Source organism: Gambusia affinis, linkage group LG18 (assembly GCF_019740435.1).
Source record: "Gambusia affinis linkage group LG18, SWU_Gaff_1.0, whole genome shotgun sequence".
In the NCBI taxonomy this organism is placed as follows: domain Eukaryota; kingdom Metazoa; phylum Chordata; class Actinopteri; order Cyprinodontiformes; family Poeciliidae; genus Gambusia; species Gambusia affinis.
The window spans coordinates 8,960,717-8,988,678 of record NC_057885.1 but is presented as its reverse complement, the minus strand read 5'-3'; the positions used below and the strand labels follow the sequence as shown (position 1 = coordinate 8,988,678).

Genomic DNA, 27,962 nt, shown 5'->3' with positions numbered 1-27,962 from the left:
CCACTGACATTAACTGCTGCAACTCCATTAGTAATAAAAATAATAATAAATATGTGAGTTTAGCATTCCAGTGGCTCCCCCTGAGACCCACCGGGTGATCCGGGTGTTCCTGGACTCCCTGGCGGGCCCTTGTCTCCGGGTGCACCAAGTGTGCCATCCGGTCCTGGAGGTCCAGGTCTTACTCCCAGGACGTCTCCAGGTGGGCCTTTGGGTCCAGTAAGTCCTCGAAGGCCGTCTCTCCCCCTGGGCCCATCGTAGCCAACTCCAGGACTACCTGGATCTCCGGGGTCTCCTCTGGGTCCAGGGAAACCTGCAGGAAGGGTGGAGCAGCAGGGTAAATGTTAACATATTCCAGAAATCTTATTATTTGTAATTATTTCCCCGTGTAGTTTCTTATGTGTAATTAAGTATATGTTGACTCAATGCTGCTATTTGACCCTAGAAAAAAACTCTCAAAAGACAGATGACCCAACTAATGAATAATGTTTTTATTTATAATATTTTAGGCCCAATAGTTATAGTTTAATTTATCCCACAAGCAAGTTCTAGCAACCTGAACCTGGAGGTTTTTGATCAGGTTGACATATTTAGTCAATTACTCACAAAATCTTTCTGACCATCTCGTGGACTACAACTCATGGTGGAACCCTAAGCAGCACCAGTTTACCTTGTGGTCCTGGTTGGCCTCCAAAACCAGGATCTCCCTTCTCTCCCTTGGGGCCGGGATTCCCTCGACCTCCAGGGAATCCCTGGAGGCCTGGTTGACCTTGGGACCCTGAGACAGAAACCGGGTTGAGCTAGACTCAAACAAAGTCCTTTCTCAGGCAGACATGAAAGCCTCTCTAAAGACACCAACTTAAACAAAGATCATATTAATATAGAAATGATAAGAATTATTGTTACCTGGTCGTCCAGGCCTGCCAGGATAACCTTTGTCTCCAGGTTCACCATATGTGACGCAAGGTTGCCTGTCGCCTGGTAGTGGTCACATACAGGTTAGTACTCACACTTTAAGTACCATAAAACTCATTTAGAGGAAACAAAATGGGATTTATCAGTTAGAGTTCCCTTTACTTTTGTAAATAAATACACACTTAACAACTTATCTGCAAGAAAACCATACCTGCTCATTTACAGAAGAATCATACAACAGAAATCTACCAAAATAAAAGCTCACAACTAAACTGACTGGTAACCAGAGTCCCCTCGCATGTCAACAATCACTCAGACCGAGTCCAGATGAATAGCTCCTCTGTTTGCAGTGCTGGTTGTCAGTCGCTCCCATTCATGCGGTACTTGATAGGGTTAATTTCAGCTTTTAGCCGTGAGGGCAGAAAGTGTAAACATTGTTAGTAGCAAACTGAGTTAAAGCTGCGGGTCGAAAACGAGGAGCTGGTAGGTTAAACGGTTTACGTCCGGGCTGGGTGGGCGTCTGAGGATGATGCGAAAACTGTTTTCTCCTCGTCTGATGAAAGTAGAAGTTAAAGTAGGCGTTAAAATAGGCGGCAGATTTTAGTAGCTTTGATTGGCGAAAAAAAAAAAAAAAAAAAAAAAAAGAACGAATGAATGTGATTGTCCAGTGACCCGCTCCACTTTACCCCAAGCTACGTCCGAACGCGATCCGAAAGACTGCCTTTCAGCGTCCCATGGAAATGACTTAAAAAGGAAGTTGCTGGTTTTGTTTGGCAGAAGACTAGATAATCACCTGCTGTCTCAGAAAAATGTTGAGTATTTGCAGGAAAGGTTCTCCAAGAAATTAGCAGTTGTTAGCTAAATGAAAGTGCCTTTAATAAAACTTCAAGGGCTACAGACACATTATAATAAAGTAGAACATCACTATTAAAAAACTTTACAACCATGACAACTCTAGAATAACGTATACCAACATCCAATCCACAGACTGGGTATTAACAGTGAGGAGCTTCACCTTCCTCTGTTATTTAGAAGTAAAACCGTCATTTTGTATGGCTACATCTTCATGGCAGAAAGACAAAACCTCCCCATAGTTATTAACCAACTTAGTTGTGTCCTTTGTTAAAAATGTTAGACAGAAAAAGTACAATTAACTAAACCTTTTCAAACTTAAGATGAGAAAGAACATTAAAAGCTTTTTGGCTTCTAGAGAACAAGCTAGCAAGCTGGTAAGCTAGCAAGCTAGTGAGTTAGCAAGCTTTTTTTTTTTTACCTGGCGAGAACAAGCTAGCTTGCAATAATACACAAAGTTAAGATTTTGTTAAGTACATTTTATTTTTAACTTACTGGAGAGGTTCCGTGAGGTTTGTTATAATTCCTTCAGGCTGAGTTTCGTCTTTCCTCAGTTTTGTTTCTTGCCACCTTCGTATGTCCAGTTGCAGTTCATTGACCGCATGTGTTTCTCAGTGCATATTTAATATTCAGTTTACTTAAGTATGTTCATATTTTTTTTAGCATAAAACATCCAACTTAATATTACGTTGCCTGCATTTGGAACCTATTCAGCGACCAAAAATGTGAATATTTGTCTTTTGTATTATATATCGATAAGGCTTAAATTATCAAGTGGGTCAAGATTTATGGTCACAGGAAGTGATATTCATGGTCAAAAACTCTTCAACAGGCTATTAGACTAATAAACAATTACTACGTACATAGTTATATAGTAACTATTGTAGTGTCTTTTCCCCATGACTGCTTATTCATAGATATAAATGTTTACATTTTGATTCAGTTTAAATTCATACAAGAGGTCGTCTTTTTCAATTCCAAGCTTACATGCCTCCACAGTCACAAACCCAGGAAGCCACTATGAGTTTCTTAAATCGCAAATATATATTTGGAAATGGTTTGTGTTGACATGTGGTTAGCTAAATGTTTCATATATGTCCATAGAATGTTGTCCATTGATCAGATTAATTCTAGCTACTATGTGAACATGAATAACCCCTCCGATTCCCCGGTTTCTCCTAGTTAAAAATAATCCACCAGTTCCACCGCCTATCGCTACATAATCTGTCCCCATTGTTACTCTGACTGGTGGTGGAGGAAGTTAGTTACCCACCCGTTCCCTCTCCGGCGTCAATAACCCCTCCACAGCTGTTGCCACCTGGACAGATACACATGCACAAGGAATGTGAGACAGAAGGAGGGACGGGAGATCGAGAGAAACGGGAATGGAGACAGAGGGCCACAAAGGATGGCAGCATACAAAGCCTGACGGGGTCATTTGCATGCGCCAGTAAACCAATTAAATTGTTTTTATTTTATCATCAAACCATCATAGGCAACCAGATCAAATCAATTACTTCAAGGTTCATCAAGTTAAGGCAGAAGCATACCGAGATGCTTGGTTCAGTTAAAAACAGACTATTATCATCATCAGCAGGGGAGAGAGAAGGAGGTGACACGGTGAGGCATCGCCGCATCTGCCCCTTGGTTCCCTCATTCTCCCTCGGTTCCTGAGAGTGATAATTCAAGCAAAATCAATCAATGTTTAGCATTAGCATCCTGGGGTGAGAGCACTCATTCATACTGCAAATAAAGCCCAGCAGGTTGCTGATGTCTTGTGTTGTTTAGTCCCAGAGAGGAAGAACTGAGCATCGGTCCTTTTTCTTGACGCAAAACTGTCCATTCCGCGTTTGCTGTGCTAGCTTGATGAATTTTACTGACAGCCATTTCAATAACTTATTCAATAAATAATTGAAAACCTTGATTAGATTTTATTATGAAATATTATGAGTAAGGGTGCATTCATACCAGCCCTGTTTAGTGCACTTTAATTGAACTCTAGTTCATCTGTCTAGAAAGTCCGGTCCGTTTGCGGAGGTGCGAATGCGCAACTGAACTCTAACGCGAATCAAAAAAGCGAAGTCTAGTCCAACCAAAAATCTAGTCATTGCTTCAGTTAAAGTGAACTTTGTTGTGGTTCAAATGCATATATGGACGCAAGCAGACCCGAGACCGCGCCAAAAGCAGGAAGTGGACTACATGCGCAAGGCATTCTGGGTCCATAAAATCAAAACAAACGCGTGACAATTGATTTCTCAAAAGAGAAATCCTGCAGCCACTGAAATCTGACGCTACTCCATTTTTGTTTACATTTACAGAAGAAGGAATCTGCGCTGATGTCTTCTTCTGAGGTTTTTGTGTCACTTCCTTCAGTAGTTCTTGGTGCAGCGCCACCACAGGTCAGGGTGTGAACAGGTTTTTCCATTAGCTTGGATCGCTTGACCAAATGCAGTGTGAAACCGAAACAAACCAGATGAAAATGTAATAAAAATTGCAATTTTGGTCCCCAATTGAACAGAGTCTGCCGGTCTATGAGATATGAAAACAAACTTATTGGATTCTTTTTTTTTTCCTCAGCTCCTCTGGGACTAAAGAAGCACAGCAGTTGTTTTGCATGTCAGTAATTACAGTATCATCATTATGCATCATTCACTCAACTAAAGAAGCTTGTGGCTTATCAATTATTGACTGCAGATGAGTAAAAGCGCATTATTACAGTAGTTAACAGCAATCTGAGGCATGAATGGTAGGGATCTGCCTGACAGAGAAAACCTAAAGCACGAGCCTCAACGCCTGTGTAGATCTTCGAGAGTTTTAAACCTTCAACAAGGAAGACCAGGTACTATTGGTCCACTTAAAATGTCCGCATGTGATTTAGTTTGTTACGTTAGACTACAGATGTGTGATCTAATCTGTGTGGGAGAGCACGACATTGAATTCAATTGGCCCCCCCTCACTTGTCATCACTTACCTTTTTGGCCTGGTGAACCTGGCCGTCCAGGAAACCCAGGGATCCCAGGCTCTCCTTTTTCACCTCGACGGCCCGGTAGGCCTGGGTAGCCGAATCCAGGTTCGCCAGGGGGACCGTATCGACCTTTGGCTCCAGGATATCCTAGGAAACCCTTCTCACCAATTGTGCCAACACCACCTTCACCCTTAAGAACAATCCAGAAATAATAATAATACTAAAGAAAAACATCAAGAAAATTAATGGAAAATGAGCAAAAAGTGAATTGGATTTCATTTGTTACAAAGACCACAAGGTCTTACCGGGGGCCCTGGGGGTCCAGGGAAGCCAAGCAGACCGTCTCTGCCGGGGTTTCCTGTTTCACCTGTAGGTCCTCTGGGTCCAGGTGCCCCTCGGTCTCCATTCACCCTGAAACCGGGGAAGAACGATTCGCCCTTCTGTCCTTTACGCCCAATAACTCCTCTCTCACCCTCGCGGCCCTGCAGAAAACAAAGTTACCAAAGCTGAAACCTCACAAACTTGCGCTTGTTCACAGGAAAATGATAGGAGGATATCAGCGACAACATACAAAAAGATAAAATAAAATAATAATAATGAAATGTTACTTACAGTTGCCCCTGGCCTGCCGCTGAAACCAGGAGGACCCGGGTCACCGGGCTCACCTTTACGCCCTTGTGAACCAAAGTTGCCTCTGGGTCCTTGAGGTCCAGGTGACCCGAGCAGGCCTACTCTTCCTCCTCCTCCTCCTCCTCCTCCACAGTCACAGTCACCGAAGTCACCTGAAGGATACAGCGATTGAGAAATAAAAGGCAGCGCCTTGTGAGGAGAAAAATAAAGTTTATTACACATATAAAGTACGCAATTATATAAGTAATTATTACGTCACAGTATTTGCTAACAAGGTCAAGGGCTTCCAGCTAACCAACTTTGCGATTTTTTTCATTTCTCACTCCAATTTTGTAGTCCAGGTTTAAACAACGCCGAGGCTACAAAGATGTTCGGTTGTTGTATGAAGCCACACAACACAAAACACTTCCAACGCTGTGTGGGAACATATTATTTTACAGAAAATAAATAAATACGTTTGAGTTTGAGAAAAGCTCTTTTTTTTTTTTTTCAATCAACACATTTGTTTATGCACACCTCTAAAGCCTCTAACTCCCGAGTCCCCCGGATATCCCGTCTGGCCAGGCGGCCCTTGGTTTCCAGGGCGACCTTTAATGGGGGCATCTGCAAACACAAACATGCCAACTCAGACAGAAAAAAAAAAAAGGAAAAAAAAAAAAGAAACTTAAGCTCAGCTACACTGATTTATGTTAGGGATAACAACATGACAATAGATGACAATTAATTTGTGTTCTTGGGTGGGGAAGAGGGAGACATTTACCCCCCCCACCCCCAAGAAACAGGAAATCAAATCTAGGAATAAACCAAGACAGTGCAAGGGCAGCAAAGTTTCACAGTGCAAAATCAGGGTTAGTTGGCTCTGGTTTTCCATCAGGTTTGAGCTGCCGGTGCAAGAGGAGAGGCTTCTGTTTAAAAGCATTGACATTTTTATTTATATTTCATTTTATGTTTTTTTTGGACATGATATTAAAAGTTACAGCGCCCTCCATGATATTTATCAGCCATGGCAATGATGTGCAAAACGGCCCAGAGGGGGGATCTGTATCGTCACGATGAACTCGTTTTTGTTTACCGTCAGCCTCACCAACGTGGATGCTTTTCCACCAAACGGTTGTCATGGTTACATCGACACTCGGAATGGCCGAATGTCCTTTTGACACGCGAGTGAAGGAGCTGGCCTCCTTCATTCTTCAGTTAAATTATGAATGAATGCTCCACAAAAAGTGAGGTAGAAATCACTACATTTTAAAAATTTATTTAATTTACACGTCCTTACCAAGGGTGGCCATAAATGTGGAGGGCGCAGCAAAACACCAATGCATTTGGCAAGTACATATTCAGTGGTTTTACATTGATTTTAATAGCTGAAAACTGCACAATGCACACCCAAGTGCGTTTTGGGACATGCTTAGAACAATAGAAATACATACCGAACAAGTGTGGAAATTTAGCTTTTTTTTTTTTTTGCTTTGGCGTAGATTCATTACAATAAAAAAAAAAAAAAGTAAATAAATAATAAATAAATGAGAAAAGTTGCAGTCAGGTGTTCTCATTTGACTTTGTTTACGACTCGTTTCCAAAGCAGCTCTCGCGCCCCGAACCTTCATGTAAAACCAGCGAATCATGTTTACAGCGGGTTACACCTTGTGGCCAAAGACGAGAAAAGCAGCTTGGAGTAGAGAGACACTCCTATCCAAGTCTGAAGCTCGCAGCAGCCTACGCTCGCCACTTAATGCTATTCCCTGCAAAGAGTACAGTGCAAAATAAGTAAAAAAAAAAAAAAAAAAGAAATCAGCATTTTGGTAGGGAAGTATTGCAAGATGAAAGATGATTTGAATGTTTTTTTTTTAATTATTATTATTATTATTATTATTATTATTTGAAGAGCAGAATGTTGCCATGGCGCTGCATTAGGGTACCTGAGGAACTAACCTGTGGGGCTGTCAGGAGGATAGTTATCACAGGGGTCCCTGGGCCGGCCTTAGACAACAGTAAAATTCAGACAGCTGTTATGGTTTAGAAGTTGCTCTCTGTCGAACCTTGTATTCTTACCAACGAGGCGGATTTTCAGTCAGCAAAAAAAAAAAAAAAGGAAACTTGTGTCACACCGATTTCAGCTGCGGTACAGCGTCATGCGTACAAAGACAAGTCAATCATACAATGAAAGTAAACTGGAGCTGCTACCGGCTGGAATAATCCTCTTCACAATCTGGAAGGGGAAGGAAACAAACACAAAAAACCCCCAACAACAAAGATTTAACATTTGGTTCGGTGGAGGGATACCTGAGCCGTCGTCAGGACCTGGAGGACCAGGGGGACCAGGAGGACCATCAGGTCCGGGGGGACCTTGGGATCCCTCAGGGCCGTAAACTGGTAAGCCTGGGTTACCCTTGTCTCCTTTTTGCCCGGTGCCACCAGGAGAACCCAGAGCTCCTTGACGACCTGCGCACACGACATATTTGTTGTGTACCAAAAAAGAACAATTCTTCTTCAGAGTCTTGACCAACACACAAAGCAGAGCATAGTTGCACAGAAGAAGTAAAGTTTCTATTTTCACGCGAAGGGTCTCGTGATTTCCAGACTCAACTGTCCAGAGACTCCAGGCTTTTGAGTTCACCTTAAAATGTAAAACAGTAAAGTTTGCTATTAATCTGTGGCAAATATTTGTACAGTAAGGTTTTAAATATGTAAAGCTAGAAACCGGAAAGCAGTTCCAAAACAAAGTTGGAAGGAAGTAAGGAAATAAGGGAGGGGAACAAGACTAGAGAGGAAGCACTACACTAGGACAAAAGGACAGAAGAGAGGAGGGTAGGATTAAAGGAAGAAAAAGAATGAAAGAAATGATGGAGGTAAGGAAAGAAGGATTGTGGTTTTAGCATAGATAAGTTATTCTGTCAATCAATCTGGAGTGTGACTAGATTTCGCAAGGAAATTTCCTTCACCATACCTACAAAACCTCGAAAAGTCTGCCATTATTACCAATGCGGAAAGCGCCTGGCGGTCCTGGAGGCCCGATGAATCCTGTAGGTCCCCGATCACCGGTGATTCCCGGAGGGCCGGAAAAACCCGGGTCACCTGGGGGTCCTGCAGCGAAGGACGAATAACATGGCCACCTGACGGATTTGTACAATTACAAGTCCAGGTTTCTAATCCACAATAGTGATACCTTGAACAAAAGATCCATAATCACTGTCGTAACTTGGAGGTCCTGGGAATCCGGTGTCACCTTGGTATCCCTATGGGAGGTTCACGGTCAAAACAGAGCAGAGAAAGGAGAAAACAAAATCTACTCTTCACTCTGATAGCCTAAAACACATGCTAAGCTAGCTAAGAGATTTTTTTTTTTTTTTACCACATAGAGAGAAAGTAAGCTTTTTATGACTGCAGGAAACTAGTATTTTTTTGTTGTTGTTTCCAATAAAGGGCAAAGAGCAAAGAAACTGCCACTACCACTCGTAGGTTCACTAGGGGTGGTAGCTAAGCTAGCAAAGCTAGGAGTGGTAGCTCCTAGCTTAGCGAGGAGCTACCACTCCTAGCTTAGTTAAAACCTTCATTAATAATCAAACTATTACAGCTGAAAACATTAAGATAAACATGTAAATTATGAGCTGTTTTGACACAACTTAAAGAAAGAAAAAAAAACATTTTGTACAAGTTAAACTAGCTGGAAGCTGTTGGGAAGCTAACCGTGGTTGTGGTTCGATCGAGACAAAACTAAAACATTTTTCGTTTGTTTTTATCCAACAGTGAACAGTGAATAGTGGATGTTAAAAATCTTCAGATTCACATTTCTTTTACCTTGGGTCCTACGATTCCTGTTTCTCCCGGAGAACCTTGTGGCCCCGGTAATCCCTTCAAATAAAGAAAAACCTTTTGGTTTGACTTAAGAAAAAAACATGACTGAGCTGCACAGTGAAGCATCGCAACATGTAAACAAACAAGACGCAGACTCTGTCATTGTCAAATCAACATAGATTTATGAGGTACAATGTGCAAATCACCTATGTTAATGTGGTTTTTTTTTTGTTTTTTTTTTTACATTTTTCTGTAAGTTGCTCTCTATGATTATACATTGAGTATTTTCTTTTGATAGTCGTCATAATAATTTCACATCAACAACAACAGAAAATTTGCAAGGTATACAGTATACAGTACAGACCAAAAGTTTGGACACAAGGTGTGTCCAAACTTTTGGTCTGTACTGTATGTGGAAGTAAAAATTGGTCTGTACTGTATGTGGAAGTAAAAATTTACTTGGTTGAACAGATAAGCTTACTTTCTGTCCAGAAGGGCCAGGCGGTCCGACAAAGCCCGCAGGACCCTGTTTGAAACAGGATCAAAGGTCAACCACAGAATAAAAGTTCAGATACAATTCTACAACTTTTTTTTTTCTTCTGGAAAACAGGAAGTAGTGTTTAGGAGCCTTACTCTTGGTCCTGGGTATCCGAGAATTCCCTTTTCCCCGTATTCACCACTATAACCAAAAGGTCCCTGGATTTAAATGATACAAAGAAATCTAAATGTAATTTAAGGCCAAGGATTTATCACATAGTGGTCACCAAAGGTTCGACTTTGGTTTGGTGTTACAAAAATCTTTTTTAAAGTGAACGTACAGAAGTTTTGTGGTGATACTTACAGGTGGTCCAGCTATTCCAGAGTATCCTTTTATTCCCTTTGGGCCGGGATCACCCTGAGAAGAGCAACGGAAAAGACGGTGGGATTGAAAAAAAATCAACAACTTTGTTTCAGGAGCAATGAAAATGATTTCTCAGGACATATTAAAAGATATCAGTGGAAAGTTGATGACTGGACATTTTTCTCATTTAACTTACCTTTGGTACTCCACAAAAGAGACTAACACAAATAGCTGCATTGGTTGATTTATTGCTTCAAAGGTATTACGCTTTGAGATTCTGTACCTTGGCTAAGCTAACACCAAACACCACCAAGTAGCTGCTGCCTCTGGGACTTGTGTTATTTTGGCACAAGTTAACAGATATCAGGTAGTTGGAGCGTCAGAGGGAGTAGGTCTTGATACTAAAAAGCTAAACATGTAATTCATTTTGCATCAATTTCAGTTGCATTCCACCTCTCCTTTGGAAGCATTAGCTAGCAATGTCATTCACATGTTAGCATTCCAAATTAGTTCATTTTTTTAATGGTTAAGAATAACTTTCTGGAACACTGGAGATCAATTCTCATAAAAAGTTACTCAAATCTTACACAATTCCATTAGCTGTGTATTAAGATGCATTAAATTTGGTTCTGATCCCAGTTTGGGGCATGTTGACCCTTATAAAATACAAGTGCATGACCTCTGACCGTCAAATAGGAGACCTCAAATAATAACAGTGCCCTCAGGGCCACTGCCCTGAGTCGATTGTAGAATATTTGTTGAATTTGTTGGCTGTTAATGCCGGTCCAAAACAAACCCTGGCAGACAAAAGAAGTTGTCTATTAAAAAAACCAAAGCTATAAAGGTACAAAGTAGCTAACTGTATACTAGATACTGAGTAATAATTAGACGTTCCTCTCAGATGAAGTATGCCTAACGTATCTGGGTGGACATTCTAAATTAGTAACCCATGATTTTGTTTTTCAAAATGGGAAAAAAGGAGAACATAGACGGCATTACATGTTGATTCTCATATTATGTAAAAAAAATTGAGATTCTTAAAGGCATTTTACACATCTTTCCCATTAAATGTGTAAGGTGCCACATGGTTTATCAATGTTCACCTGTAAATAAGAAAAACAGATTTCTGAATCCCCATATTTGAGTTTCTTTCTCACAAGCAAACTTTAAACACAAAGCAGCCATTTTACCATGTAGATATAAGCTGTAGTGAAGCATTAGAAGTCCGAAAATGTAAAAAACAATAAATGAAAAATCCTCCATTCATTATTACTTGGTACAAAGTTGAATTAGCATCTCGGCAAACACACTGTGACTGTCGGATCTCAGCTGATCCACACCGCTTCCTGCTTCCACACAGAGTCTAACATCAGAATGTCGTGGAATGAAGTCGAAGTTGCGTTTTCCAACAAACCTGCAGTCCTTTGTCTCCTTTGGGAAAACCCACAAACTCCACAATGACATTGATCAACGGCTGGCCAGGCTCGCCGGGCAAGCCCACGTCGCCCTGCACGGCGTGATCATGGAAGAGAGACGGCTGTTTACACGCCACAGTTCTGACCGTTCGGCGGCGGCGAGTCAAAAAGAGGCGAGGCATCGGGAAGCGCTTCTGTAGCTTCGGCGTGTTTGACGGAGGACGGACTCAACGGGGAGCCACAGCAGAGGATGGAAGGAGGAGAGAGGAGAGTCTGGGGTGACGGTGAGAGCGTGGTCTGTGACGTAAATGTGCCTAAATTATTTGACAACTCATTTACTAGGATTCAGAGAGAAATTTTGGTCAAAATGAATCTGAGGCGATTAATCTTAGAGCTCCAAATTACAGATGCACCGATCCGATATGAACATCTGTATCGATCCCGATTTGGAGAAAAATTCTAAATTGGGTATCGGTGATAATGTGCCAGATCCATGAGGACAGATCTATTCAATCTAAGTCTATGTTTTGTACTCTTAAGTTTTATTACTTATTTCACATTATGTCATCACCTCGCTAATAATAGGCTAAATAATTGTTTTGCCAAAAGTGATATATTTTTTTGTCAAAATTATCTTTTGGCAATAAAAAAGCAGTCATGTTTTGGTTGAAATCCCTTTTGGCAAAAAATTACTTACGCCATTATTTTAGAAAGGTGACAATATTTAGAATTCCTATTTGTACTTCCTTTTGTTTTTGACAGTTTCAGTTTCTTTTTTATTTGTTTTACATTGACTGTTATACTCCTACATGCACCGACTGAACAAAGTTAAGTTGTTTTTACATGTTTGAACAAACCTGTGAAGCTATTGGTGTATTTAAGTGTTCTGTACTGGTGCAGGGTTACCAAACTCAGCACAGTTGTGTATTTATGAAAAAGAAATGTTTTAAGTCAATTCAGCACCGTCTTTCTGTGTCGGCCGATACCAAACCTCAGATATCAGTATCAGTATTGATATCGGAAGTGAAAAAAGTGGCTTGGTGCATCCCTTGAAAAAAGATGCTTAGTTTATTCTGTATGTAAATAAAATTATGTTAAAATTCCAATATTTTACATGAGCAAAGAGTTTTCAGGTGTCCCTAATTAAAGTTGTTTCTATTTTAACTGCACTTTTTATCCTAACCTTGTTCAAACTTCTCAATTCCATAATTTTACGTGCCTCATACTAATTTCTAGGAATTAGTATATTTTGATTCTCCTGGATGATCACAAATTATTTATTTATCCCAGACGTGAATTCATTTACACTGGCAAACAGTAATGACATTTCTGATTGGTGGACAACAATCAGCAACAAATCTTATTCCTGTGGAAAGCGTGCTAATTCCCACATTTGTGAAGAAGATGAATACGTGAGTTGAGCAACTTGGTAGAGATTGTTGGTTCCATCCATTGAAAACGTAATAAATTCTCATTCATCATATTTCTTGTACGTCTACAGCTACAATTAAACATTGTAAAATTGTTTTGTTTGACCAAGACAATTATGTATCCTTACTACTCAACTTTTTCTGTTAATAAGATGTTTCTAATTCTCACCACAGTGCATCGTTTGAAACTTGAAATTATCTTTAGGACTCCAGGACTTCAGTTTGTAAAAAATGTGTGTGAACTCCAGTGGAAAGACAGAAGCTTAATAGGTTCTTCTCAGATGGACCACTTCATGTTCACATCTCTCCCCAAATCCTCCTCCTCCTCTTCCTCCTCCCTCTGTTTCTCTCATCCTCCCCTCCATGGCTGGAACGTTTGCTGCAATCACTGCTCCTGTTTTTTTCTCAACCTTGAAAACTTGCTGGTATGTTTTACTTTTTTCCCCCTCTTTTGGTATAAGACCCCACCATATCTGTAAGTTTTACTATGTGTGTGTGGGTGTGTGTGTGTGTGCGTGTGTGTGTGTGTGTGTGGTGTGACAGTGCTGCAGCCTCTGCCCTTCCCTCGCTGTGTTACCTTATCTCCTTTGTAGGCAGTGACAATTGTTTCGCCGCTTAGAGACCGGTCACCGGGAGAACCGCTGGGTCCGGGAAGACCCACATCGCCCTGGAGTCCGAAATACACACAACACACCGTTAGCCAATCAGATGGAGCGACTGGATTGTGGAGGGAAGGAGGAGGAGAGTAGAAGATGAGGAGAATAAAGAAAAAGGAGGAGGAGGAAGGGGCAGAAGTTGGAAAAAAGGGAAAGTCACTTGGAGGAATGAAGAGTATTTATTATTATTATTATTATTATTATTATTATTATTATTGTGGTTCAAAAATTACTTAAAAGGTTATTTAATTTTACAATTAAGTTTGCAGACAACACAAAATATTTGGTTTGTCTTGTTTTATTCATTTATTTATCATCTTATTTCCAACGCAAACTCAGAAAATATGAGACTGAAACGTAACACTTACATGGATTTGGATTTGAGCTGCATGCTACTCTTCACGGTCGACTTTAACCATAATTTGATAAATTCCATGACAGGATAGGTTTGCACTTCAACTTGGGCCTCAATTAACATACTAGTCCGCAGTGTGGTCAATTTGACTGCAAAACCTGTGAAACATCAATTGTTTGGTCTGGGTTCGACCGCTAGGCGGCCTGCTAGATCTTTGGAACCACAAGGGGGCGGGACCAAGCACAGGTCAAACAAAACAAAGGGATCAGAAGAAGACGAAGAAAAACAACAACATAGTTTGTTTTGAATTAACCCAGTTGAGAAATTTGCTGTTCTTCCGTTGTGGACAAAGACATCAAAACTACAATCTGGTAAGAAATACTTCATTCTCTAAGTTCAGAGTAGCTAGTGTTTAAACCGGTGTAATATCGCCCCCTGAGGGACTGCGGTGAAGCTGCACAGCTCTGGGTGGAATATGGATTTTTAGCTAAGCTAAAGACATAAATAGTTGTGTGCTTTCACACAAAGTCCAGACACACAGAGGTGCATTCTTCTTTGTGTGTATGCTCTGTATTTTCAAGTTGTGGAAGATGAGCCACTTTCTGCTGAAGGAAAGTTTTGCCACAGTGATAAAAATGTATGCAGTTTGAGGACTGTGCTTAAAGCTGCAGTATGTAACTTTTAAAACAATGGGGTTTTCTTTCACATATTTGCTAAAACTATCTCTATATCCTCTATATTTGTGAAAAGAAAATGAATTCCTCTTGCCTCCTCCCAGTGGTTCTACTGCCATCTACAGAAATGCACTGCTCCCAGTCAGAAACAACTAATCAGAACAACGAGGAGGATCTTAGCGCTGTCAATTATGCTTGTGTACGCTCACATTGAAACCCATGCTGTTGGCTACGCTGCAGCTAGCACGCCACACCGGAACCTGTCCTGAATGCCCAGGCTCACCAATGATGTCAGATAGACAGTTTTCCTGTAATAGTATGTTGTTCCTCCACCAACAACACATTGAGCAGCGCATACATGAGCATGATTTACAGCGCCAAGTCCCTCTTCCTGGCTCTGATTGGTTGTTTCTGACCAGGTGCAGAGTATCTCTGCAGAGAGAAGGCAGAGCAATTAGATTTTTACACAGATTATTTGTCTCATGTTATACTGTAATGGTGACAGTTTTAACAAATATGTAAAAAAAAAAAAAAAAAAACACAAAACAAACGTATTGCTTATAAAATTACATGCTGTAGCTTTAAAGTATGAATTACTAATAAGATTGCCTAAAGGAAAGGTCAAAGCAAAAAAAAAAAAAAAAATTTGTTCAGGTTTAATACAATCAATATTTCTACCTGCCATAAAATGAAATTAATCTAAATTTGTAATAGAGAAAAAAACAACAGGATAGAAAAGAAAAGAAAGGATGAGAGCAAAAGATCAAGAGTTGTGCTTTTAGATTTTTTTTTTCCTTTGCAACTTATGTCATTTTTTTAACACAAAAACACAATCCTTCCTTTCCAAACATCACAACTGGATGTTCCCCGTCTCACTTAAGGCCCTCGAATCTTATTCAGTGTGTGAGGATTTGCTTGAACATAACCATACATGCATCGTGTGAGGAAGATGAATGTTAGTAAAGTGAGCGTGTGAGTGAGTGAGTGTGTGGATGGATGGATGCGGATGGGAGGGTGAATAGGGAGCGGAGGGGGAATGTACCACCAAACAAACACACGTGACCGAGATGAGTAAGTGATTGGATGCGGGAGCGGGGAGCAGTGATTCCAGCAGTCAGTCGCAGCCCAGACTCTCCCCCCTGGAGCGACAGCTCTGAAATTTCCACGACAAATTCAACGCGCCTTTTCCAATTTGGCGAGAACCCGAATGATCTGGAGGATTTCTTAAATGAGTTCAGACGAATGAAATCTCAGAGCTGCCGATCCACAGTGAGGAAATGAAGTGTGAAGCCCACAAAACAACAAACAACTCTCCAAATCTGAAGAATGGGAATGGAAAAAAAAACTTTTTTTCTTTTCAAAATATTATAAGATTTCATCCCCTTCCACTTTCACGGAGGTTGTTTGCGTCTTGGAGTCAACCCAGGTGATTTAAAGAGACTGAAAAATAAAAAAAATTGAATCAAGCAATGGTTGAGGTGATTTTATTTATTTTTTTAATATCAGTCCGTACCGAAGAGAAGACGCTGGGATGCAGAGTGTGTTAAATTGAGGAGAAGGATGGAGGGGGGAAGTTAGGCAGGTTACGGAGCCGCCACCGAATGTTTTCCAGCATGCACAATGTTCAATGGAGACATTTCAGACACGAATTCACCCAATTAGACATGCAGGCAAACAAATATCCACACACACATTCAAAAACACACGTTCAAAATCCTGCTACCGTCTGATTTCTGAGGCACTAATCTAATCTGAGAAACGTTGACAGGACGACACAACTAAAGACAAACAGAGCATTTAATTTGCATTTCTGAACTTCAGCGCTGCAACACATTCCACAAAAACTGGGGAGATTTCACTTTGATCAATCTGTAACGCTGCTTTACCATAAAAAAACCCAACAAAAATCATGTTCTGGCATTGAGATCAGAAAGAATCTATAAGCTCTTTTTTCTCTGCCTTACATGAAAGTGCTCACTAAAGGGTGACCCCCGGGGGCCATTTGTGGCCCTCTGAGAAACTTTTTATGCCCCCATGACTGCAGTTCAAACTTGTACACATTTGGCCCTCTGGTGGGCAATTTTGGAATTTCTTCTGCATGAGAATTTCAGTGACAATTTAGATTCTTCCTTAACATGTTAGGCAAAGTATCTTTTCTTTTTGTTTTAATCTCATAGAAAGTAGAGCTAGAAACATCCAGCAACATCTTACAAAAAAAAAAAAATGTTAAAATAAAAATAAAAAAAGACTAGAGCACATAAAAAGTTTTATTAAACTTTTTTTCTTTTTAAGAAGAAGAATGTTCTTATTTATGTTGCTGGGAATAGACTCAAATATTTTCTACAATTCATTCATTGTTGTTGGCTAGTGATTATAACCATGCTGATACTAAAAAATAAATAAGTTACTTTCTACATTGACACCAAGCACAAAATTCAATTCAGTTCAGCTAAGAATTAAAAAATATTTTATTGACTCCAAAGGGGGGAAAAAAACCCTCCTCACTGTATTCATGGTTGTTTCTTCAACCTACATCTCAACTACCTCCAAAGAAAACACAATTATCGATGTAGGTTTTTGCTTTTATTTTATGTCAAATCAAAATCACGTGATCCAAAGAACTCGATCCTCATCTTTGCGCCGCTTCTAAATCGTCTCTATCTCAGTTTGGTTGGAATGTGCTGCAAGCCTGAAAAGCAGGATTTGTGTTCTTCAAATCAAATCAAACCAGCAAATTAGATTTTTCCACTCGGTTCGAACCACTTCGGTTTCGACCACAGAGCTTTAATGGAATACTAATTTTCTGCTCTATTTACTTTTTTATTTTATTTTCTTTCAGGGGACTTTGTTATCAACTCCAATGTTTTGTACGTAACTAATCCCTGAATTTACGTTGAAGTAATTCTGTGTGGTCGGAATATCTGCCTTCCTAAGACATCCAGACATTTCCATCTAAGTCGACTTGGTGTTTTTAAATCATTTTGTACCTTTCGTCGTTAATGTCCTACCTTGTCTCCTTTCCCTCCTCGATAAATGTCGCCGCGGCTGCCCTATAAACACAACAGGTTACCAACAGGAAGAGAAAGAGCCAGAGCCACACATCCTTCTTTCTTTCTTTTTTATTAAACAGGACCCACCTTAGTATGACAGTGGTTCATCCGACCTTAAAATAAATTACAAAATGTCACGGCACTCATTTCAGACTTACCTCTGGCCCTTGGGACCCCGGAGGGCCGGCGAATCCCTACAAAGAGACAAAAGAATCGGACTCAGTTTTATTTTTTAGAGCTATTCAGACTTAAAATTCAGAGAACATGCTCCAAAATGTTCCCAAGGGGGGTATCAATGCTTTTCCTTTGGCTCACATATGAGAAAAGGAATCAGAACTTTGTGATTCCAAGATCAAAACAATAGCTTCTTTAAAATCCAAATCCGTACAATAGATTTTAATTGCAGACAGAACTCAATATTAACTACTACCTTCCTCTTTGAAGGACTGCAAATCTCCAATATGTTGTTTTATAGGCTTTGATCAGCGATCAAACTGCATTAAAACCTAGATATTCTGTGACACTCGTGAAGAAGTCGGTCAAAGGCGGACAGGCGACTCGGTTTACGTACGGGGAATCCGTCAATTCCTCTTGGACCTTGGAAACCCGGCGGGCCAGTCGGACCTCTGGGACCCTGCAGAGAAAACAAGAAGAAGAAGAAGAAGAAGAAGAAGAAGAAGAAGAAGAAGAAAAAAAGCTCACTGATGTAATTTTCCCCTAACGCTGAAAAAGTGTAACTAACATCTTAGATTTTTACACCTAAATGAAAACATGTTTAATTGTTCAGGAGGGAAATTCTTCCCTTCTAAACAACTGTGTAAAGAAAAGGAAAGGCAAGTCTTACAGTTGGCCCCCTGGGTCCTGGTTCACCTGGTGGCCCCTAAATGACAAAATAAAAACATGGATAACAATAAATTAAACACTACATGATGAGTAAATGGAAATTAAAAACTGACAACTAGTTATCAGCCAGAGCATGGGAGAAATATCATTGCTATTTCGAAACGACGACTTGCTTTTTAGTCATATTCACTGCATTTACTCAGCTAGCTCCACAGCACCACCTGCTGGCCAAATGCAGACACTTCACATTGGCTCAGGCGCTCGCCTTGGCCAGTACATTTTAACAGTTATATATATATATATATTAATATGCACAAAAATACTGGTATTAAAATATGTTTTAGGGCTGAAACCAATGATTATTTCTAATCTGTTAATCTATGGATTCATTCATGATGATTAATCGATTCATCTGATTTTTAAAAGATGCCATTTTCTTCACATTTTTCGTTTAACCACTTAAGACTTTTTATAATGCAAAATTAGGAATACATTAAAAGATGTAAATAAACAAATGATTAAATTTCTTTCTTTATAAACAATAATAAAATATACATCTAATTGCCTAAAATGCAATAACATAGCAATCCTTTAATAAATATGAACTGGATGAAGCTAAAGCCATGCAACCTGAGGAGTTTTGGATAAAACCGACTGTATTCACCGGTTAACAATTAAAACTCGCAAGTCAACAAGAGTTGAGGGCAAAACGGAGAAGAATCAGAAAGTGCATCCTGGAGATCTTACCTCAGTGTTGTCTGTGATGTAGACGGGGTCTCCTTTCTCACCTTTTGGCCCCGTTGGCCCCTGTTTTGTGTTTGTTTTTTTAGACAGAAAAACGACAACATGACCCCCCCTGCCATCGACACAATCAAAACTAATCAAGGACTGAAAAGCAGCGCTCACTTGAAACCCAGGATACCCCGCAGCGCCCGTGTCGTAGTTGGGCAGGCCCGGGTCCCCCATGGTTCCGTTACAGCCGTCCTCCCCTGGTGGGCCCCTGCTGCCCTGCTGACCCGGGTGACCCTGCAGGAGGAGAGGAGTGGGCGGGAACGGTTAATCGACCAGCCTGTGTGTCATAAACCTCAACCACGTTCTTCTTTGGGTTTCCAATGTGGTTCAGAACCAACATAAACGCCCACAATCTCCTTTTCTTTAGGGGCTGTTTGCTCTATTTTGTGTGACTAACATCAGAAAAAAACTGACAACCTGTTATCATCCTGTTGACAGATCATATGAATATAAGAGAAATCATTTGGTTTTTGTTTGTTTGTTTGTATGAAACACCCTTGATACAAAACATCACATTCAATTCAATTGAATAACAAAAATACTGCATTGATCCCAAAGGAACATCACACTCGTATTTTTCAAAGTTCGTTAAAAAGTTGTTGTAGATTCAGGAAAGGATCTTCTGTAGCTGTCTGTGATACAGCGGCTCTGAAAAGGCCTCTGACTGAAGACGTTCTGTTTCCATGTGAAAATCTCATTAAGAGGATTCTCAGGGTTGTCCATAATTTTCTTAATTTTTTGTGTTGGTTTTCTGCAAAATCACTGCTAGTTCAAACTGGACTGAATGTAAACTGGGATGACATTCAGTTCAGCGGACTGAAAACAGTTTGAAAGAAATTGACAACCCATCTGTTTCTGATTTACTTACAGGCACTCCATCGGTTCCCTGAAATCCAGGCACTCCCATTGGTCCCTGCATCAGTAAAGACACAACACATGATTATTTCATAATTACAAAAACAGAGCAGAGAAACAGTAGTGGTGGAGAGCTGTGTGTACGCCGACATCCCGATTGTTTGTTTCTCGTCCAGATGAGGCTTAAGACAAGATATTGCCAACCGTTGCAACTTTTGACTTTTTCATTGCCGTATATTCTTGTTGCTATAATGTAAATGCAAAACCGATTCACCCACTTTGTCTCCTTTGTCCCCAGATGGTCCTTTAAGTCCAATATGGCCCCTCTCTCCTTTAGGCCCCGTAGGCCCTAGGCCCCCGCGCGACCCTTCTGGTCCGGGCCGTCCGATCTCACCCATTGGCCCAGGACGACCCTGAGGAAAAGAAAAGAAACCAAACTGATGCAATGATGTCTTGAGTCAAACTCAATCATTTTGGATATATGAGCTCATTGAGCATCAAATACACAGAGAACACACACACATATATATATATATCTCCTGCAAGAGAAAACACTGCTTTATGTTGCCACATTGTGGCTTAAATTCTGCTTCAATCCAAACGATTAATTGTGATTAATCTTTTATTCAAATGACTAACTGATCTAGTCATCAATTAATTGTTAACTGGAGTATGACAACTCTGAATAATGTGCAGTTTAGTGAAAATACTATATTTTCATAGAAGTAAGCTAAAACTGTACAAAAAGTATAGAATTTTGCATTTAAATTTAAAAAAACCTTTGTCTGTAAATATGATTTAGCCAAAACTCCTCAAGTGATATAGCTTTAGCTTCACCTGGTTCATATTTACTTAAGAAATACTACGATATTGAAATTCAGGCAATAAAATGTTTATTTCCATATTTTAAAAAGTAATTGGATCATTTGTTTATCTGCATCTCTCTGTGTAGTTTTAATATTGTATAAAAAGGGGTAATTGGTAAAATGAAAAATTTGTTATCTTTTAATCGATTAATTGTCAGGCTAATAGATAGATTACTAAAATAACTGTTAGATGAAAGCCGTAATTAAAAGCACCAACAAAGCTGTAATTCTAAATTAGGGTTTTTATTAGATTTATGAAAGCCCAAAATTTGATATTAATATTTGATATTTTCTGCAAATATGGAGCTTCATATTTTAAACACTGGTTAAACTAATAAAAGCAGTTCATCCAGTGTATAAATTTAATTGTTTTAAAACTAATTTAAAAAAAAAAAGTGTCTAAAATCAATCGCAAATCTTTGGTTCTCTGAAAGATGCAGTTACACGACTACAACCACAAGATGGCAGCATAGACACAAACAGGTGCTGGATTAGAGGTTAGGTGGAATCCCTTCATTAGGAGGCCAGACTCAATAACTCACTAAGGTACACACATTCACAGGACCGCTCAGACTACTGACAGCCTGCGATTAGCTCATGCTTTAACCAATATAACAGGGTAAGGAGAGAGGAAGCAGATCAGGATATGAAGACCAATCTGAGAGAGAGGCAGTATGTCCTGCGGGCAAAGGAAAGTCAGATTCAGATCTAAGTAACAATGTATAGTCATCATGCAAATCGGGAACATGGCAGGAAGAAGTTTTGTTTCAATTTTCATGAAAAATATGCAAATAAATTCCACTGACAAAGAAATCCCACCACGCGTTATCTAGGAATGTCAAAGACAGCAGGGTATAAGACGTCTGCAAGGGATTTGTACAGCTGACACGCATGTAAATGCTTGTACGAGCGCACATGCATGCTTTTCGTCAATGACAGCACACAAAATGCAACTTTACATGTATGACCACAGAACTGCTGTTGTCTTTTAAAGCGCCGGTGACCCCTGATTAGCGTCCTTTGTCTTGGAGTTAGAGGCCGCGGCTCGGCTTCCAGCCCACGTGGCCTTAGGGGATAGGAAGGGAAGCATAATGACAGGGCTGTGCCAGCTAAAGGAAGCCTGCCAAAGCTGTCTGGCCCAGATTTGACACTCACACCTGGTTTCACCCAGAGAAAATATGCAGAGCTTCCACCAGGAGACACTTTCTCTCACGCCTTACCTCCACTGTTGCTGGCTTTACCTTAACACTTGAAGAATAACTTAAAGTCCTTCTTCTTTTGTTCCCTTTTATATGTCTCTCTGTGTATTGTCCAAATCTCAATGAAAGTCACCCATTTTTATCTCCCAGCTGGCTAATCTTGTAAATGTGCCAACAGCCTTCCAGCAACTTCCATTTAAATGTCTGCATACCCAAAAGTTTGAGGCTGGTCATGGTGTCATCTTTTAAAAATGCTTTTAGCTTTTCCAAGAATCTGTCTCTCCAGTCATGGGTAACCTTAAGAGCTCCATCTTTGTCTGATGTTGGATAAACAGTAAGATGTGGTCAGGTTGTTGAAGTGTTAAGACTTGCTTTCCTGCTAGGCACTGATTCTGTTCAGTAGAACAAAACTACCAAAGGGGGACAAAGAAATCCAGACCTTTACAAACCCAAATTCCCTACATTCAGATTTTGATTCTTCATGACATTCTGGATGTCTGAGGATAGTATGCGACTTGTTGGATTGTCTTGTCTGTGTGTTCCAGACAGAATTAAACAAGTCAATGCTGAAGTGAGGTTCAGATTCACAAGTACAATCACACGCAAGTTTAACTCAATTTCAAAACCTACAACACTTTCCAGATAAATACTTAAAACTACAGTTTGTGATCTGTGTCAATACTCTAAATTTTCAAGTCTGTCCAAGGCCACGCTGCAGCATTTCAATCAGATTTATCCCTCGACTTTGACTAGACCACTCTAAAACCATTAGGAAGTGGTCTTGCTGATGTGCTCTGGATCAAAGTCCAAATGCTCTTAAATTTTGAGATATGTAGATATAAATACAAGATACAAGATAGATACAGAGCATTACTATAGGTATTGTCCAATTGTTTAACACACTAACTTTTGCTATGTTTTAACCAAAAGACCACTCCCATGTTGTATTTTCTATACATGGTTTGAATACAATGTTTTTCATTGAACTCATATGTTAGCCAGTTCTACCAGTGATCAGTCTGTCCCATCCCTGACTTCCGACATCATCCGTCTCACACCCTCACCAGTTGGCATCCCTGTCTGTTTTCATGCCAGCCTGTCGGTTCTCTTCCCGCCTCTTCCAGACCTTCCACCCACATCACCTTCCACCTGACTGGTCAGTTTATAGTCCCAAATCCCGTTCAGCACAAAGGTCACAATGGGGCCCATTCTGGCCTGCTAAGCTCCCTGGACTTACAGCTCCCGTCTAGCCTAGCTCACTTCCTGATGGCCGAGAGTGCTTGGACAGACAGATTCTGGTCACCATGCGTGTGAAAACCGGTAGGTATGTGTGCGTGTGTGTGTGTTGTCCATGACTGCACATTCACACAGAGATGAACACATACCCCGGGGGGTTTTGATCGAGTCGTATTGTTCTGTGGGCTGGTGGGTGCCAAGAGTAAGATTTCGGTTGTCACACCGAATGCTCCCTGATGGACGATGACGGGCAAAAACACAGAGGGAGGGGTTTGTGAAAGTCCTGGGTCTTTGGATGCATGTTTAATCATCAGGGCAGACCAAAAGCGAAGTAAGAATTGAGCCAAATACAACTGAGACATGAATCAACAGAACCTCAAACCTCCTTTGTATGAAAAAATATTTATATATTTCGAAAAAAGGAACAGGTGCATATATATCTGGAGAAACAACTTCACACTTCATTTGGATCCAGACACATTAAACAGAGGAAGAGGTAAATCATCGGTGGATGGGAATGTTTGGGTTGACTGGACTTGTTGTTCTGTTCTGATCACACAGCGAACCCAAACACGTCTTGTTTACTCATACGTGTTTAGTGATGAAACAGGGAAGAAAGAACAATGCACAAATGGAATATTTCCCATTTACTCCTGTGTCGGGTAAAACTGAGTGACGGTTACCACTTTGTGGTTCAGAGTTTGTGTTTTTCTGACTTGTGGGGGTTAAGAGTTTCCCTGTATGATCGACCATAAAACATGGGACTCGGGTAAACAACTTTGAACATCTAAACAATCCTGTTTGCATATTCTATGGTGGCTGCATGCTAGTACAAACTCCTCAGGTTCGTAGATTTAAACTAACTCAACTAAATATTTAAAGGTTCTCAATAGGGTTGAGGTCAGAGGAGAATGGTGACCACACCATGAGTTTCTCCCCTTTTATGCCCATAGCAGCCAATGACACAATGGCCTTGCAGCATGAGATGGTGCATTGTCTTTGCTGAGGTCATTTTCACACCTTCAGAGACTCTGAAGGGGCCGACCAATGATTCTCTCCCCATGATTTCAGCCCAAAGCATGACTCCACCACCTCCTTGCTGACGTCACAGCCGTGTTGGGACATGGTGACCATCCACCACCAATCCACTACTGCATCCATCTGGACCATCCAGGGTTGCACAGCGGTCATCAGTGAACAAGTCTGTTTGAAAATTAATCTTAAACATAAGAAGGTTGAGGTGTGGTTGTAATATTTGAAAGGGTTGGGATCATACTGCATTGTATGTTACATTATTCTAACAAAACCATCATTATATGTATAATATGTTAGATCTGTTGTTCTCAACGAATAAACCAAGGAGATCAACCAGCTTTAAGCTCCATTTTCTTTTTCCTCTCCACAAGCTGCATGTTTCTCCTTTCATGTTCCACCAGACAGCTTCCCACTGCTCCTCAGCCCCTCTGGTTGTGATGACGGCTGCCATTAAAACCAACAACCTGTTGTCTCCTTTCATCCAGATGCTTTCCCTGACAGTAAAAATCGCGTTTAGCGCTCATTGAGCGGCACCAATTCCCCGGCGGTGATGTCATAAAGTCGCAGTGTTTTCTCAGCTGCGGAGCAAGGAGGACGGTAAAGACAGAGGGGTGGGGAATCAAATCACGGAACTTCCTTGGATGTTATTTTTTAATTTAAATTCCAGAATGCCGCCCTTCACAAACATTTCTTTACATTTTTCCCTCAACAAAAAAACAAAAGAAAACAGACGTTTCTCATTGAGGCGTAAGATTTTAGAAATATGTATTTTCAATCACTGAAACTTAAATGAACCTTATTAAAGGACACAGAAGCAACTGTATGTCTACATTATCCACTTCCCTTGAAATCAGCCTGAGGTGACGACTGAGTCCAAACAGCAGATGTAATTGGCATGTATGGCTCTTTAAAACCTTTAAGACTTCCAGGACCCGTTTCCAGATGTGCCTCCAAAAGCAACTCGGGTGACGATCTGGCTTAAAAATCACTTGCTACATTAGAATATCACCACTAAGCTAAGGTATTTCAGTAATTAAAAAAAAAAAAAAAATCAAACTTAATATACAAAGAGTGATGCATTTCAAGAAGTTAATTGGGTTAATTTGTAGGTGTGGCAGCAAAAACATAACAGAAACATTAGAGTATTTAAAAGCCTGTCGTTGTAGCATGCCAGGTTAATCTAGGTTAGTGTTTCTCAACGGGGGCGGTACCGCCCCCCGGGGGGCATTCAGAGGACAGCAGGGGAAATGTTTACAAAAGGAGGGCGCTGGGATTCCTTTGGAGGGCGTTTGCTCAAAGGTAAGCTTTACGCTTTAAATGCAGAACAATACTAGTTTAGACTTTGAGCAACTTGGTAAAACTGTATTGTGTAACATTAAAACATCTGATAACAGCTGTTATCGATGGCAGCTCTCCTTCTCTTCAGTGTTTGTTAGCTTTCCTGCTACCAGGAAAGCTACTGGTAGCAGTAGCTTTCACCGGCTGATGACGTTGCAGTTATTCACTTATCTGGTGTCTGATTTTCAAATATCTTATGTTTTATTGAGGATTTCTGTACATATCTTTTGGCAGTGCTGTGATCATGTCAAAGCAGCAACTTATATTATGACCTTTCGAGCAATAATTAACAGAGAGGACTGTATGGCAAGAATAAACAGTCGTTTTGTGGGGAGGAGGCTGGTTGGTCAGTGTGGTAGAGTTCTCAAACACTTGCATCATCATTCCAAAGATGAACGGAAACTCTGTGATGTCACAACTACATGCTTGTGATGTCATCGGCACTGTATGTATGTAGCAAACTTCTACCTTCTTGTCATTGCTTGCTACAATACTGAGGAGTTCAGACGTACGCAAAGCGCTTCCAGAACGAGGAGATTCTTTTTCAAGACTGATTTCAACAAGTGTTACTTTGTCTAAATATGTCATATGAAAGGCCACAGAACTTTAACGGTGGGATGAGACCCGAGCCGTGGGATTGGAGAGCTGGACAACATCAGCCTCCCATTGACCTCCAGAGAGAGCTCCAGAGACTTAGTTCTCTTTTGGAAATTCAGACGGCAAGATGGTTTGAGGAAAACCAAAAAGTAGCCTATGTCCAAAGAGAACTGGATAATACAAAAGCTGAATTACAAAGACAGATAAGACTCAAAGAGATGAAGCGAAAACTACCGACAGCAGAAGGGTTTTCTAGTTCAGAGTCTCTCGGCCCTGCTGATATTGCTTCCCAGGTGCACAGTAATATCAAACATAAGCAGAAGATGCTGCTGCAGCAGGAATTCGAGCAATTGAAGGCCGCTCACAGTGCCAGCAAGGAAGTGTTTGTATCACAAATCTGGGCAGAAAAAGCAAAAAATGAAGCCCTTCAACAAGAGCTGAATGAAGTGAAGACTCACTACAAGGAGCTTCAATCCAAATATGAAGCTGCAGGTGTGGGGTCCCTGCAGGTAGACATGCAGCTATTCTTTGAGGAGAAGGTCAGGCGTGAGCAAAGTTTAAACAAAAACCTGAGAGCGGAGAAGGACAATCTCCGAGATCAAATGTCCAAGGAGATCACCTGCCTGCAGGAAAAGGAGAAAAATCTGCAGAGAGAGCTGGAGCAGATTAAGGTTTCATACCAAGAACTGAACTGGAGGTATGAAGCAGATGTTTCTGCACTGAGGCAGAGAGCAGAATGTCATCAGTACGAGGTGAGCTGCGAAAAAGAATTAAATTTGGAAAGAGCAAAATATGATCACCATCTCATAAATTCACTAAGGACAGAAAAGAACAATTTGCGACAAGAGTTCACTTTCCTGCAGCAGCAATCCGCAGAAACAATTCAACATCTCCAAAGTGAACTGGAGCAAACTAAAGTTTTTTATCAAGAACTTAAAACTCGATATGAAGGAGATGTTTCTGCTCTCCAAAAAAACCTCACTGCCTTCCAACAAGTGTACTCTGCCAGTGAGGTTAATGAGAAAACGGAGCTCCAAGACGAAGAACTAGAGCCTCCAAGAAGGAAAGTGGCCAGGCGTCTTGAAAGAAATGGGAAAAAAGACACAAATAACATCTCTGACCCTGCAGCCATGAACATGGACAAGCCTTTAGAGGAAACCCTATCACGGGATACTGAGGTAAATCATGCACCTCCAGAGGAAATGAAGAGAAGAATCAGACGTTCCTCTAGAAGAACGTCTGGTTCTTCTAGAAGAACCAGCAGAACCTGAACCAGTGGAGGCAGTCTGCTGTGGAAAGACACTTGGAAACTCACTTGAGTTTCACTTTGAAACTCAAATTACGTGTCATATTTTGGACCAAAAAAAATGTCTCTGGGTTTTCTCCGGGTGCTCCGGTTTCCCCCAAAATTTCCAAAATCATGTAAGTTACCCTCAAAAAAGGTTGTATTAATTTCTAGAAAATTTAACTTGCAAACATTTCAGATTGGAGAAACAAAAAAAGTAATTTGCAGTGAGAAAAGCAAGAAGCTTGTTTTGGAGCAGGGGTCATCAAAGTCGGTCCTTGAGGGCCGGCATCCTACATGTTTTAGTTCTCTCCCTGGAGGCACCAACAACCTTTTCAGCA

The 27,962-nt window shown here is 40.6% G+C and overlaps 1 protein-coding gene across 7 annotated transcripts in view; it reads right to left on the bottom strand.

The window, feature by feature from the left end:
- The window catches only part of col4a6 (collagen, type IV, alpha 6), a 151,615-nt gene that overhangs the window by 13,591 nt on the left and 110,062 nt on the right, over positions 1 to 27,962 (bottom strand). For 3 of the 7 annotated variants that reach the window (XM_044098298.1, XM_044098297.1, XM_044098300.1), the window contains 25 exons: positions 20,344 to 20,478; positions 20,079 to 20,123; positions 19,325 to 19,444; positions 19,166 to 19,225; positions 18,420 to 18,455; positions 18,147 to 18,209; positions 17,734 to 17,769; positions 17,534 to 17,575; positions 11,410 to 11,502; positions 9,996 to 10,049; positions 9,788 to 9,850; positions 9,636 to 9,680; positions 9,158 to 9,211; positions 8,526 to 8,595; positions 8,339 to 8,443; positions 7,643 to 7,801; positions 7,292 to 7,339; positions 5,876 to 5,962; positions 5,342 to 5,511; positions 5,035 to 5,211; positions 4,736 to 4,919; positions 3,038 to 3,082; positions 904 to 975; positions 668 to 775; positions 92 to 310 (listed from right to left, as the gene is read on the bottom strand). In XM_044098298.1, coding sequence (XP_043954233.1) covers positions 92 to 310; positions 668 to 775; positions 904 to 975; positions 3,038 to 3,082; positions 4,736 to 4,919; positions 5,035 to 5,211; positions 5,342 to 5,511; positions 5,876 to 5,962; positions 7,292 to 7,339; positions 7,643 to 7,801; positions 8,339 to 8,443; positions 8,526 to 8,595; positions 9,158 to 9,211; positions 9,636 to 9,680; positions 9,788 to 9,850; positions 9,996 to 10,049; positions 11,410 to 11,502; positions 17,534 to 17,575; positions 17,734 to 17,769; positions 18,147 to 18,209; positions 18,420 to 18,455; positions 19,166 to 19,225; positions 19,325 to 19,444; positions 20,079 to 20,123; positions 20,344 to 20,478 — 2,290 coding nt within the window. Of the gene's footprint in view, positions 1 to 91; positions 311 to 667; positions 776 to 903; positions 976 to 3,037; positions 3,083 to 4,735; positions 4,920 to 5,034; positions 5,212 to 5,341; positions 5,512 to 5,875; positions 5,963 to 7,291; positions 7,340 to 7,642; positions 7,802 to 8,338; positions 8,444 to 8,525; positions 8,596 to 9,157; positions 9,212 to 9,635; positions 9,681 to 9,787; positions 9,851 to 9,995; positions 10,050 to 11,409; positions 11,503 to 13,417; positions 13,508 to 17,533; positions 17,576 to 17,733; positions 17,770 to 18,146; positions 18,210 to 18,419; positions 18,456 to 19,165; positions 19,226 to 19,324; positions 19,445 to 20,078; positions 20,124 to 20,343; positions 20,479 to 27,962 lie in introns of all 7 variants that reach the window. The other 4 variants (XM_044098299.1, XM_044098302.1, XM_044098303.1 and 1 more) reach the window with 4 other exon arrangements.